The sequence below is a fragment of the Sparus aurata genome, chromosome 1 (assembly GCF_900880675.1).
Source record: "Sparus aurata chromosome 1, fSpaAur1.1, whole genome shotgun sequence".
Classification (NCBI taxonomy): domain Eukaryota; kingdom Metazoa; phylum Chordata; class Actinopteri; order Spariformes; family Sparidae; genus Sparus; species Sparus aurata.
Genome location: NC_044187.1, coordinates 11,935,845 through 11,951,284, shown reverse-complemented (window position 1 = coordinate 11,951,284; position 15,440 = coordinate 11,935,845). Strand labels below are relative to the sequence as shown.

Below are 15,440 nucleotides of genomic sequence, written 5' to 3'. Positions count from 1 at the left end.
ACACACTATGACCCCACCGTGCTGCCACTCAACAGAACAATGCACTTCTGCAGAGTATGAACAAAAAAACTGCACGAACATACAAAAACTTAAGACCTAGCAGTGTGATTGGTGGGATGGGGAAACGGGAGCAGGACAGGAAGGAAAGTGAAGCCATTGTTGAGTGACCGTATCGTCTCTCGCTGTGACAAGGTCAATACTGACCTCGAGGTACACACACACACGCACACACTCACACGCACACTCACACTCACACATACGCAGAAAGAGTCACCAAACTCACCCGCAGGGCCTGTAGGTGAACACGATGTAGCTTTCCTCGTCTGTCTTCTCAATGAAAGTTACGCATGTCTGTTTCTCCCAGTGACGCATGGCCTGCTTAAACATGGCCCTCTGACTGCCTGAAACACACACATTTCACATCCTGCGTTTACACAATCACACGTCACTGTGTGTTTGACTGTTGAGCAGTGCGGGCAGCAGTCCAGCTGGGTTGGTTACCAGTAAAGTTTCCTCCGATGACGTAGGGAATGACTCCTCCGGGCCATATCCTCTCAGCTCGGGATGTGGCCGCTCGGGGTATACGGCTCTTCACCACTTTCCCAGTCTTCCCACCTTTCCCAGATTGGCTCTTGGGACTGGGGGCTCCCTTGCTGGAGTTCTTGGGGAGATAGTCTAACAGAGCAAGGAGAGAGAGAGATTCGACCGTCTTGGAGTTATGTGTGTTCAAACAGAATAAATTACAGGTCTATTATTACGCATAACAGTTCATAAATGTGCTCTGAGATTATTGAATCTGACGATTTCTTATCATATGTGACCTTTAAGAGTTTGTTCTCAGATCAGAGGGTAATAAAACTCAGACAGATATAGCTCTGCAATATACTGATTTATTTAACCTTTAAATTAAGATTTATAATGTAAACTGAATAAGATGAGTGGTGCTAAAGAAGGTTATGTGGTAAAGAAGGAAAGTAATCTTGAACTTTCAAAGGTCTATCAAAACTTGGACTATTAAAAGCAACTTTATTATAAAACTGACGTATTTCAGTCTGTATCCTAAATCAGGGAATGTTTCTGACTTAACACTGAAATAACGGGGCTCTATGTATCAATTTATAGACATTTTACATGTATCACTTACTTTCTTATTGGCATATAGAAGCCTGTGGATGATTTGTTAAAGTTGTTTTAAAGCTGCCGTCTCAGAGCCTCCCTCCATTCCACTAACAGAGCAGCTCACTTTAGTTTTTAACGTAACAACTGGCTTTTCACAAAGAATCATTAAGTTTTCCCTCATGTTGGAAAAAGCCCTATCTCCCAATAATCAAGAAAGTGAGAGGAAATTCTTGGATCTGTCTCTTTACGTGGATCCGGTTATTAAGTTATTGAGATCTATTCTTGGATGAAACCCATCCTGCATCGAGGTTTCAAGGAAGTCAGTTTTTCCGTAATCAACCAACCGACTTCACGGACACGGGTGAAAACATAACCTCCTTGGCTGAGGACATGGACATTCTCCATGTAATGAAGCTTGAAGAAATGAAGGACAAGTGGTTTGCATGGTTTGGGTCATATTCACATATTCTTGTCAGAAAACAAGGCTCTTGTGTTCTGCATGCTGTTGTGCTCTACACAGGATTCTTGTGGAGAATGGCTGGCTGTCTGGGAGGTTTATTTTCGCCAAATGTTTTTGCAAATGCCGGTGTTTGTCTGTCGTCATTAGCAAGTTTTACGATGACACAAAAGGATTTCTTGCCACGACCCACAGACGACAATTCCGATATCATGGTTAGATCACCAAATAGGTTCTGACAGCCTTGGCAACAAGCGCGTTAGCTACATTTTATGGGTGACATTTTCGGCACACAAATTCTGTCTCAGTTTGACAACAGAACAACTCTCGTCTTGTGCTTAATTCATCATGATATTGAAATCAAACTTGTAGAAACTTGTTTGAGATTGTCAACGATTACAATTAACATCTCAACGGGTTGCTTCCCAGAAGATCTAGGATGGCATCTCGGCAGGAAGTTGAAGCATATAGGACTGATGATTTATTGGATAAAACATTCAAACTGTGTCTTTGGCAACAGAGATTAGCGTGTATAGTAAAGTTTAGAGTCCTTACCTAAGCCGAACCTACGTATTCTCTCCAGCAGTAGATATAAAGATCCTCTCTTCTTTGAAATTTCATGTTCCTCCAGACCACCTGACAACACACAAGAGCCAAGAATCAAACACAAACAATGCACAATAAATGCTGATATCCTCAGGTGGCCCCTTCTACTTCCTTCCTATTGCAGCCGCTTTACTCTGCAGCCAATGGATGGATGGAGTTTTCGGAGGAAACATGAGGGAGAGCAATACACGATGATTACTGAGTGAGAGTGAGATGTCCAGTCCACTTACCAGATGTGTGCCCCTGCCGGGAGTGTGTGTGCATGTGTGTGTGCTGCGTGAGGTCTATCGTCCTGTCAATCTGGAACATGCGCAGGTCCTCCTCGTCGAGAGCGATGTCGCCCCAGAATGCAGCTGGAAGTTAGAAGATAGACAACTGTTATGATCATATATGACAACAGTTATACTCACATTACTGAATGTTGATGAACAGAGTCTTTATATGTGCACTCTCTGTAAGTTCTCGTGTCTGTGTTATCTCAAAGGTCAGTTGTTAATGGCTCCAATGGGAACCAAGAAGAGTATTCTGCTGTTTCTGTTCACTCAAGAGCGATGCACTGTGCACTGGGAAAGCGCTGCACTTGCTCCTCCCTCATTACTACGGCTGAGGTGTGTTTAAACAAGGCCTTTAAGCCCCAAATGATCCAGTGGAGCTCCAGAGCCAACAAATCAGACTGTAGTTGTTCTATGGCAGATTATTGGTAGAAATGTGAGTGTAACTGCGTGGAAACCACCATCAATAAATGTAAGTACAGTAACTGATTCCCTCATTAAAGCTAAAGTTCACCCAAAACCACAAAACACTTCTGGAGCTTCAATGAGTTTGAGCTTCTTCGGCCACCTTTTCCCAAAGCTAAGAAGTACTAAATTGATTTGAAAAGATGTCATTTACACCCTTTCGGAAGAAAAAATATTCATTGTGACTGTAAGCTAAATGCATTAGCTGAGTCAGAGAAGGACACAACAACAACAACAACAACAACTCTTCGAGGACTTAGAAAGGTGTTGGAAACAAGTACTTTGCATTCATTGACCACTTTTCTTCAACAGGTTGGAATTAATGCCAGCGAAGAAAATCGGATCCAGTAAATCGGATCACGTCTTGTATGGAATGATGTCCTGTTATTTTTACTTTTCGAGCCTGTGAAGGCTCGGATTTATTCGCACTTAAGTTTGGTTCAAGTACAAACTGTTTGACCCGTTAAGACCTCCTGTGCAGAGCTCTGATTAAGTGAATACAATGTGTACTTTCACATCGAGCAACAAGGTAGAACAATCGTAGCACAAATCACGTACAGGAAGTAGCTCAGGTGTTTTCTTTATCAGCAGAGCTGAAGTCATCACATAAATTCAATCCTCTGGTTGTTGATTCTCTGACTTGTAGCAACATTTGTAGTTTAGCTCCAACAAATAAACCCGATACTTCTCAGAAATCACTATAAACTTATGTTTAATTTTAGCGCCCACAGAGCTGAGAGCAGCTTTGTGTCCCCCCCTCCGGTTCCTTCTCTCTGGGTCTTTGTCTGACGTACACACACACACACACACACACACACACACACACACACACACACAGGCACAGACAACCAGCCGCCCCCGGTGGTCTTACAGTGGTCTGATATCAGGCCATGTTTAAGCCTTTTGGCAAGTGACACTCCCACCACTGTCCCCTCCACGCTTCCCCCCTTCTTCACTCTCTGCTTACTCTGACCACTTCAGCCTCCCATCCTCACATCCTCCTTTCCTCCCTCTTTCCATACGATGATCCAGCAAAAGAATATGGTGTTTTTTCTGTCCACAACCACTACAGGATGTGTCATCCGCCCATGACAGTTCATTGAAACAGTAAAAGTTTCTTTCCGTTCCTCGTCTTTACCGGCCATCGAGAGATCCCTTCTAATATGACGCAAAAATACATTTTTTGCAGCCTCTCAGTCGACTCAAGTAGGTATTTAATTTGTTTTTATCCCTCCCCTGCAGCTCAGCAAGACACTGATGTCTGTGGAAACACATAGAAAGACTTTTGTGCGAAAACATTTGCAACTTTGGAAGACATCCACTTGATCTGAGTAACTCACACTGCTGAAGACCAATATCAAATTGAATGATTACAGGGAACAATGACTTATTCAGTGAATGTGAACCTATCCTGGATATATTCTACTCTTTCCGTCGTTCACACAGTGTACAAATAAACAGCAAGTGGAGACCAGTTAAACCCATTAAGTTTCCATTTTAAAAGTCTGATTATAAAGTCGCGTTGAAAGAAACAATGTACAGTGTTTTTATTTTGAAATGGAGCAAATACATTCTGACAGTACGCCGTTCTCGTCGTACTCTGTTGCCACATTTCAACTAGCATAATATTTCTTGATGTTTACGTATTCCTCATTAACCGACGTAATGGGCCTCATGACAGAAACTTCAAAAGAAAAGCCTTGGAAAAGCCTGTCTTGGGCAAAACAGCGAGGTGCGCCTGTGAAGCAGATATCATACGTACATGGCTGTCGCTCACACAGCCCTCAGCATCACGCAAAGCACATCTTGGATCCCGTGTTTGCCCACTTTCTTAGTTTCTGTCTCCCCCTCCTTACATATCTACAGTAAATCTCCCAGCCTCTAACAATGAACAGCTGAATGATAACCATCGCTAAATGATTAGCTGAGCGGAGTCGCTGCCCTCCACAGGGATTCGAGACACTAATACATTAACAATGGCATGGGAGAAGCTTGTCACTTAGCTAATCAGGATTGCCACTAAAGGAAATGGGGGGTCAGGGTGCCATTGTGCTTGACTCTGTGCTATTGTTGAAGTGAGGAGCACAACCACAATGACCACAGATGGTTTACAAATCATGATATCAGATACGGACCAAAACTGTGTGCTGCTCGACGGTGGTATATGATATGTTGGTTGGATAGATATGAGGATGATGTTACGATCTAAACATCTATTATGTCAACAACACTATGTAAGGTTTACATGTAGAGTTCTTCAGTACTGGTCTTCCAATATTTTAGATATATCCCTGTCACAAAACACCTGATTCAAATAAATGGGACGTGATCAGACTTTGGCATGGCTTGATGATGAATAAAATCATTGGAATCAGGTGTTTGAAAGTGATTTAAGACAAGTAAAACTATCAAAAGTTCATATTTCAGGAGCTGGGACCTTAAATGTTTGGCATTTTTGCTTGAAAAATTACCTTAAAGATGAAATGATTGTGACAGTCGCTGCTGATTAATTCATTATGCTGTAGATGCCACGCAACATGCGCTCTACTCAGTGCCATTCGAGTTTACACTGCGTCTTCAGTGACGCTTTTGTCCAAATCAGAGCGGAAGAACACACAGGTGATATTCTTAGAGATGACCGATGTTTCATAAGCAGGTACACCATCACACAGCTGGCACAGGTGCAGCTGTAAATGAGGTTTGATGAGGACAAAACAGTTATGACTCAGTGATCACTAATGGGCAAGCATTAGTCACAATAAGTCAGTCCTTGTTATCCATTATATATTTATATATGATTATATATCATTATTTGTAGTGTCACTACAGCCTTTCTGACACATATCTGTAGCTGGAAAACAGTTATTTATGAAGCAATGACGTGCAGATATAACAACTTTGTAGCATTATAAAAATGTGTTCCCCTTGTGTCTGTTCTTTTAAAGAGATGTTTAACAAACCCATTCTCTGGTTGAAAAGTACAGCAGACATATATAAACAAGTTTTATTTGATTCCGAGGTTGATGTCCGTGTAGCTTTGCCATATAAAGCTACAAAAATATCACAATTACACCACCACTTGTGCTAAGATGTGGTCTGAACAGGCGGGTACAAAATTGTCGCTATGGATGACACATTTTCTACTGACAATCCCCTCTGTTGCAAACTCTCCCAAAGTGGTGTCACAACGAGCCACAGAAACAACCAACTGGGTGCAAAAAAAGTCCACTTACACCTAAAACAAACCCACACTTCGCCAGTAAAAGGTCATTATCTGTGTTAGTTCTCCTATAAACACTGACCGTATTGCACTGCAGCTGCATCAGAGATGATATTCCCCTGGCTTTTGTTTCTATTTGTGGGACACTGTGTTTGCGACATTACACACCTTGTAGTTTCGGATATTTCAGGACAACAAGAGGAACGACAAGGACTAAAAGTTTCCCAGCGAAAAGGAGCTGACACAAGCAGAGACACAGAGCGAGAAGAGGAGGAGGGAGAGTACAGTGATAGTAAGTTTGGCCCATTGATTGTCGGGGTCTTGTTAATCCATAGAGATACCATAAATAGCCCAAAGTCAAGCCCGCGGGTGAGGAGGGGTGAGGACAGTGAGGCAGGGAGATGCAGGAGGAAAAGTATTGATCCAAAAACCCCAGGAAGTCCCAGGAGACCTACATCATGCTGACCAGGGCCTTACTGTTCGCCCTTCAGCAGGGGCACTGCAGCAAACACACACACACATCAGCACACAGCGACACACACACACACACACACACAAGAGTAATGCACCAAACACCAACTGAGAGGAAGACTTCCCTCACACCAGGATGGCTGTTTGGAGTGTGAACATGCTAGTTTGTGTTGTATCGACCGACGTTTTAGGCAGACAGGACTAATGTGAAGAAGTTAAAGCTCATCGTCCTGCAACTATGTGTCCTGAAACATAACCTAAGCCCGAACAACACAGTGAACGCGAATACTTAGCTGTTACTTGGTGCTTGATTGATATCTGGTAAAAGGAATACAAAAAGGAAAGGAAAAAAACATATGATAAAAATAAATGATAAACATTTGCATTCATAAATGCGAATAATAATATGAATAGCATTAAAAAAAAAAGCTTGTGTCACAGTTACGTTTTTTTAGCTTTTTTGAGATGACATTTGTATCGTTGTATCGTGAAGTAAGTTGTTGAATGCTGCTCGACGGTGGATTTCTTTGTACCTGTGTCAAATTTTCCACCACAGTCCAAAGGATGTGACTTTATACACGTTCTCGAGTGCCTCGTTCTTTCGCCTGCCGCTACCAGAGAGCAACAGTGGCTAGCATTAGTTTAGTAAGTTCCACAGAGCCTCTTCAGTATTTAGTTTCTCTTGTGCATTTAACTCAAAGTAATGTAAGTAGCAATGAAATGTTTATGTTATGATACGGGCAAAATACAAGTTAAATTCAATAAATACACTGATGCTTTGGTTTTCTCTCCCTCCACCTTTTCTCCAAAATGTGACTCTTTCCTTTACGGAAAGAAATGCACTGATTTAACGAGATTCGCTGTGACTGAATTCGACACGGATGGAAACACGCGAGTGAACAGAAACACAAGTTAATGTACAGATACTTATATTGATATAGACATTATTTTAGTATCAGTACTGTACTATTCTGCACTTCTTTTTATTTGTTACAATAAGAAATTCACACGGTCCTTTGACATTTTACACACTACAGAACAATACAGTGGAGAATTATTCACTGCTGAGTTATGTGCTCATGCTGCACTCACTGGGGTGTATCTAACACAAAAACACACACACACACTCTCTCACTAAGCTCCTCATTAAGCAAATATAAGGTCACACTGTAGGTGGGCTAAGATGTGTGTGTGTGTGTGTGTGTGTGTGTGTGTGTGTGTGAACACGTGCAGGTGTATGGACCCTTTCACTTGTATGATATTATTATACTGTATGTAACTGTGACTGTGAACGTGCTGTAATATTAAAAAAAGGATTACCTCGCCCCCGTTCGAGGATTTTCTCCAAAAGTAATCATTGTGCGAGCTGCTTGATCCACATTAACCCTTCAGGATCAACTACAGGTGCTGCAGTTCAAACACTGTGTTACAGTACTGCCAGAAACCTGTCGCCAAGTAAACCACTGTTTTCCTGTGGTATAGTTCGCCTGACATGCGCTCGTCTCTTGTATTTTTGAAGTGGCTGTAGCGACAAGTCTCTGTGTGGTCAGTTATTGTTGCCGTTCATTCGAGAAGAAGAGAATTAACAGGCAACTCTTTTTTATAATCAGTTAATTATCTTATTTGGGAGGTTTTTTAAAGCAAAAGTGCTCAAAATGTACTGATTCCAGCTTCTAAATTGTGAATATTTACTGTATTTATAAGCCTTTTATCACAGTAACACATAAGTAACTCATATCTGTGGACGTTGACTGTTGGTTGGACAACAATGGAAAATGCAAAAAAATAAAAACACTGATTGCCGTTCTGTGACGGGGTGCAAACTCCAAGTCTCTCTCCTGAGTGTCAGATCCACTCATTACTTCCTGCATCTGCACTGAATGTTGGTATCAGATGTAAATCGATACAACGTGTCCCTCTGCAGATGTTTCTATGAGTGTTATGATACTCGTCTCTACTCAAATCTGTTACAACTGCACTTTCAAACCGAGCTCACCACAGCCTTCCCTTTTAGAAGCACTTTAAACTGAGACTACTGCTTTAAGATGGGATAAAAAAAAAAAAAAAAAATGGACCACTTGGTTGTGTAAGGTGTTGTCAGGAGGACGATAATGTCATCGGTCAGAAATGTGATTTTAGAGAAAAAATGTAGAAGCTCGGTCCAAGTTCAAAAAGTTCACACCTCCACCCTCCAGCAAGAATGTGTGTAAGACAGAGAGAGACAGGCCGAGAGAGAGGACGGGATATTCTCAACTTCTGTGGTATATGATGAAATAATCGTGCATGTTTTTGTGTGTGTGTGTGTGTGTGTGTGTGTGTGTGTGTGATCACTTCAGAAAATAAAGAAGAAGAAAATTAGAGATAAGATGGATCAGGTAAGCTGCAATTTTTACCACACACCTGGTTTAAACACAGTCTTTGACAGAGACTGAAGACCCAATTGCAGACCTCTACACTGACATATCACTGTGTTTTCCTCCAGTAAAGTGTATGTGCGTGTGTGTGTGTGTGCGTGTGTTTGTGTCTCCAGATAAGGATAGGCAAGTTTCTTCATGCATGAACACAGCTAAAAACAGATGGCAGGAGCAGTGAGGCAAACAACTGGACACCTGAAATGACCGAGAAATCAAGCCCAGACCGATCAAAACCAAATCCAATAACATGGAAGTACTGTCAGTCAGCCATCAGTTCCCAAGGAGAACTATTCATCTTTTTGTTTTTGAAACATAAATCACCAGGCATCCCTCCTGTGTTTGTGCTGTTGTGCAATCTCTACAATCTGACAAGAGACTGAAAACAAGTGCCAGCTGTGGAGAGCGCACCAAATATCACGTTGAAGCTGGAGTAAAATTACAGAGTAAAGGTAATAAAAAGATGACTTAGAATCAAAAGGTTCACCGGTTGCTTTGCAAAATCAGTCCCTGTGTTTGTCACTCTGATATAGAATTTAAAGTGTAGATAATTATAATATTTAAGGCAAAGTTAAAGTAACATCTGCGACCTCAAAAGAGTGCGCATTTTTAAAAAAGAAAACACTCCACCACATAAACTGAAGGGAATAAAAGGCAAAGAAATGTTCAGTGTGAGACAAAAATAACATGATATCATATGACACACAGAGAAAGAGAGAGCTGGTGTAACCTCTTAATCACATTACTGTGATACTGAGATTCCTCTCCAGCAGGTCATGGGTTTGGCCAGACATTGTGACGGGACACGATCATGGCTCGATTTAACCGTCAGGGTGCCCCGGCAATGAACCAAGATCAAATCAAAGATTTTTTTTGTGAGTGTGGTGAACGGTCGTGTTCTGAATGTGCGACTGCATAACTGCGCTGATTAGAAAAACACTTTTTTGAGGTTTGATGTAAAAACAGTGTAATTGCTAGGAATAATGAGTTTTATAGACAGATGACAGTGGGAGATTAGGTTCAGACATGACATCTTACACAGCTGGCTGATATTCAAGCCATTTCAAATCATCTGTAATCAATATTTTATTAGCAACAATCTATTCTGTATGTAATGATGAATCTATAGAGACGTATCTTCTCATTCTTCAGCTCCACATGGTTTTACAGAGCTTTATAGTGAGTTTGAGCTCACATTTTAGCTGTCAAGCAACAGCCTTACTGTTTTGGCTCTCATAGCGTTATAGCATTTCCCTCAGGAGTTAGTAGAAACCAAAATCAGAGCTCAAAAGCCTGAATTTTGGACAGACAGTGAGAATTGTTAACTTCTAACAAGTTCTCCATGTAAACTTAATTCTGTTCATGAAAACATCATAATAAAAGATGAGGATACCTGTTTGGAAAAGCTGTATCATGATTGTTTAAATCAATGTGTATTACATTTCTTTATAAGTTTTATAAAGAAAATACTTGACATAACAACTCTATCTTGCACACTTGGTGTGACAGACAATATGTCTACACAGAGGTCTTACATATTACTTTAAAAGTTTAGCGTACAGTGCCTGTGGAAATCCTCCCAAACAGGATTTGCAATATTATGGCCAGCAGTATAACATAATGGGACTGATGTTGCTCAAATTAATTAGTATAAATAATGTGAGGATGTCTGATTGAAGTAGCCTAAAACTGGCCATTGTTTGTTGGCCCGCAACTGTATATCCATGAAGATAACTTAAGGCAAGACTGGTTGTCCTTGACTTAGGGATCCCTCCTCTGTGGCCCTCCCTGAGGGTTCTTCCATCTTTTTTCTCCTTGTTTTTTTCTCAATAAGGCAAGTTTTTCCTCATTTGAATTCAGAGTCTAAAGACAGAGGATGACCTTCACTGGACAGATTGTAAAGCCCACTGATGTGATTGGGATTTTGGACTATATGAATATATTGATTGGATTTGATTAACTTTTGTAGATAACTGTATATGCTAAGGTTGTCAAAAGTATTGATACTTTGACTCTATTTTTGATACCACATGCTTAAAAAAATACAATAGTATTGAAAGTGCAGACACTATAAAAAAAACTTTCTGGTATCAAGAGGAACCAAATATCTTGTAGCAAAGTTTAAAATTCAGGTATTGTGACAAACTATTTTTGCACATTTGCACGCTAAACACAGCAATATTTGTTAGGACATAAAAATATCAACCCACGTAGGCGCCTAGCTAAGAGTGCTCAGCTGTGCGTCATACATCACGGGACGCTGCATCTGTGAGCACAGCTGGGTTCCCACAATACCGGGGAAAGCTGAAAAAAATAGCTTGACCGTAAGGAGAAGGTTTCCTCAGTCAATAATGGGTGTAAGCGAATGATTTTTGCTTCTATAAATACCATCAGGAAAAGCTAGGTGACATAAAAGCAGCCAGAGATTTAATAATTGAGCAATGCGTGGCAGGTGGGTGGAGTGACGGCGGTGCTGACTCATGGCTTCTGCAGCTCCGGAACAATGATGCTCCAAAACAAACAGTCGGCTCTCAGCGCGGCCGCAGAGTTTGTGCTGAGGCGGGAATCCTGAAGAAGACTTCGGAAGCTCAGTGGCAGGAGCACTCTGCTCGGGAAAATCCTGTTTAATATAATATGAGTGAGACCGCTCGTCCTCTCGCTCACACATACACACACACAACGCAGCCACAGTGTCAAACACACACGCATACACACATTGCTCCAGTTTCCTTCCTACTGAGGAATGGGGGAAGGGGTGAACAGTAGCTGCAGCTCACTGTCACGACATGGTGGGCTAAATTCTCTGAATGAAAAACTCAAAAGCACACACACAGTCTTACACGGGCACGGGCGGACACACATCCAGCTGTTTCAGATACACCTGGTCCACCGGTAAATACAAAAGTGTTTGTTAAACTTATTTCGAAACAGCTGTGCGAACAGCTGCAATCGCTGAAATGCCACCTCACTCCAGAAGTACTGGTTGTTTTCGTGAATGTTTCCTTAATTCTATTTTTGTGTTAAAACCTCTAAAAACTGACACAAAATACAGTCCACATAGAGTTATCACACGCTATATTACAATTTAAAAACATCAATTTATCATTTTGGGCAGAATCTCAACTGACTTTTGTTTTCCTTCACAGGAAGTCACAGGAAGAACTGCAGTTCCTGGTAAGTTCTTAAGCCGTGCAAACAAACATCAACTTGAGGTTTCTATGGTTCTGCTGGCTGCTGCTGACAGAGAAATATGATGGACTTGATTCCTCTCAAGTCTCCGTGTCAGCAGAGTATGTCTAATACTTGAGGAGCTACAAATGTAATCAGCTCTGATCATTAGTGCACCACAATCATTACAGGAGAAAAGTTAAGAGAGTTTAAACTGTGACAAGCATGGAAAGTTAAATGTTAAATGTACTATTTGCACTGCTGTGTTAGTGTTCTCTCTTAATGTGGACCCGTTCAGCAAAAGAAGTTTGGTCCTGGAGTCCTATTTGGATCAGGTCTCTTTGTCTGGAGTTTTAATATTGCGTAGGGATGTAACTATCAATTGTCCACATTGATATATTGATTTAATGATCAGTGGTCCACCACCATTGTACAAAGTGAAAACATCGATCCATATCTTTAAGATACACCTCTATTTTGAAATTCCCATGGCACGTTTGTGTCGACAATATAGGCTGAAAAAGTGAAAGTAAATCTGACTGCAGTGTTCTGTTGGGACGTGCAGTGACTTAAACCAACGGCAACTAAGAAAAAGTTTAAATCATACATGTAGTTTCTTACGCTTTGAGTTGATAATGGTGTTGTAGTGTGGCAGAGAATTTGTGACAGTAATACTGTAACGATATATTACTCCTTTAGTATCATGAAGACCTGAAACACAGTCGCACGTACTTCACACAGTTGGTTGCATGTATTGCGAGCTAGCCAACAGCTACAGTTAATGTCCTCACAGTCGGCGGAGGCTGTTTGTAGTGAACCAACGTGACGGTGACTTTGACACGTAATTAAAATGTTCCTTTGCTTTTAATCGAGCAGATGCTTATGGTGGAGTGCCCCCAGTCTTTATGAAAGGTCGAGGCAACTCCAATGGAAGCACAGCAAACCAGACTGAGGAAGATAAGGTAAAAATGGTCTCTGTGAGCTACTAGAAACAAATTAATTGCCAAAAGGTGCCTTCATCCACACACCTACGAAAATAAGACAACGGCGACATCATGTATAACATCAGCACTGTATCTCTACCCAGCCAGCTTTTATCTGCACATCAGAATGAGCTTCAGCCAACATGAAACCACTTCATGCAGGCAGCAGGATGGAGATCGTCCCTCAAGTGGAAGGTCCTGGCTCAAGCTCCCCGTGGAAACGGTGATGTTTGTGAAGTCCAACACTATCACTATCAACTTATTATCTACCTGACAGAAAAAGAAAGAGTTATCCGTTTCAAAATATTACTGCCGTTTAGCTGCATCACTGCTGTTTCGTCTGGATGGACAGACTCAGCTCGTGCACGATGATCAAAATAAAAACAATTATTCTGCGTTTTTAAATTTTCTTTTTAATTCAAATGGATCTCTTGCACTGTAGCATCCGAGTTCAGGGATGTACACCCAAGAGAAAATGTACCTTATGTATTGTACTATACACCCTCCTATGATACTCTTGAAGGAATGACCCACAGCTTCATTCGGACGTCTTGGTTTGTTTAGCTTTCGCTCCGTTTTTGCGAGCGTTTTATGAGAACAGTGATTTGGAAGGAAGCATGAATGACTCTTGAGTGAGCGTAGGGAGCTCGTGCACGTCCGTGTGACTGTGTGTGTGTGGGTGCGTGCGCGCGTGTGTGTCATCTCCAGCTGAGTAGCAGGATGCAGACAACCAGGAAGAGATAAGCGCGGGTGAATGGAGGGAGCTCTGCGTGTGTGTGTGTGCGTCTGTGTGCATGTGTGTGTTCACTTAGGGAAATCACTTCACAAAGGCCTGGAAGTGTGTGTTCTCCTGTCTACCAGCGCGGGACTCGGAGGAGATAAGCAGACAGCCAAATATTCCCCTTGTGTTTTCCCAGCGAAAACAGGAGGCGGAATACCAACCACTCAGACCGATGCCACAGGGTCAGGCCTGGAATGAGCCACACGTCGAGTGTTAAAAAACAAAGCAAGCGTTATGGTCTCCGTTGCGTTATCTCTGTGTTAAAGGGGCTTTGGAGAGGGCATGAAGATGTAGAAGTTTATGTACAGATGCAAACAGATGTAGATTTGATCTAGGCTGTGTGAATTAACACGAAGACAGACTGCAAACACTCGATTTGGAGTGTTGCAACTTCAGTACAACATTCTTTCCTGAAGCGTATGACTCATTATTTATTGCTCTTCACTGTAACTATCTAGAAAAAAGCAAACGGCGCCTTCAAATAAAACACAAAATGAAAATATTTTCTAAACCAAGCATGGGTGATTTTACTAAATAATTATCTATAGCGTGCTCCTGTAAAACGGGATACTCATGTGTGAAATCCACACGTGTCAGCATGAATACCTCCTTTATGTGCACGGATATTTCTTGCAAATAAAAACACTGCCTGCATTTTCTCACCCAGTTATTTTAACCTACAAGAGTCGCCCAGTTACTCAAACATATGTAGACTGACTGTCTCCCTGTAACCTGCCGGGCTTCCATCCAAATACACACACACACACACACACACACACACACGGTAAGGGTCTTAGCATAACTAAAAACCACAGAGTCATGGGATTGCAGTATCAACATAAAATCACCCACACAGAGATCAGTGTAACATGCACATGAGAAGACACACACCGACACACACAGACACACACACACACACTGGGCTGTATCCAGGGTTGTCAGGTTTGTGTTTTTGGTATGTGAGGAATGTGTGTCGGTCAGCATGTGGACACTCAGCGTGCTGGGTGGAGTCCTTATCAGTTCAATGTGTCATCACAACATTAAGGCTGCAAAGTGCCATTTAAATACATGTGAACGCAATTTCACAAACACGCAGTCAGACAGGCGAAAGCAAATAAGAACCTATGAGGTCCAACGAGACGCTGGCTGGTCTTAGAACATCTCTCTGGTCGGGTCGACACCACGCAATCTCTAACTGTGACCTTCTAAAAATATCGATGTATGACACCACGGGGGAGGTATTCATTAAAAGACAAATATAACGATCGCAAAATCGTTTAAAATATCCAGAATCAATATTAGGGGTTGACTGATACGGCATTTTCAGGGCCGATAGGGATATTGATTATTTTATATCAAGGAGACTGAAAATCGATATTTAGACAGATTCATATGAAGTAAAACAAAAAACTCTTTGTGTCAAGATATCCAACAACCAGTGATTAAATAAATCTGAGTACAATTTAAACAAGCACTGTTCTTAAGTA

General features: G+C 41.6%; 1 protein-coding gene across 2 annotated transcripts in view; it reads right to left on the bottom strand.

Annotated features, from left to right (window-relative positions):
• tll1 (tolloid-like 1) overlaps window positions 1-15,440 on the bottom strand; it is a 57,112-nt gene that overhangs the window by 27,564 nt on the left and 14,108 nt on the right. For both annotated transcript variants that reach the window (XM_030434958.1, XM_030434969.1), the window contains exons 5-8: window positions 2,413-2,535; window positions 2,132-2,212; window positions 502-675; window positions 284-401 (exon numbers count right to left, since the gene is read on the bottom strand). In XM_030434958.1, the coding sequence (XP_030290818.1) occupies window positions 284-401; window positions 502-675; window positions 2,132-2,212; window positions 2,413-2,535 (496 nt within the window). The remainder of the gene's footprint in view (window positions 1-283; window positions 402-501; window positions 676-2,131; window positions 2,213-2,412; window positions 2,536-15,440) is intronic.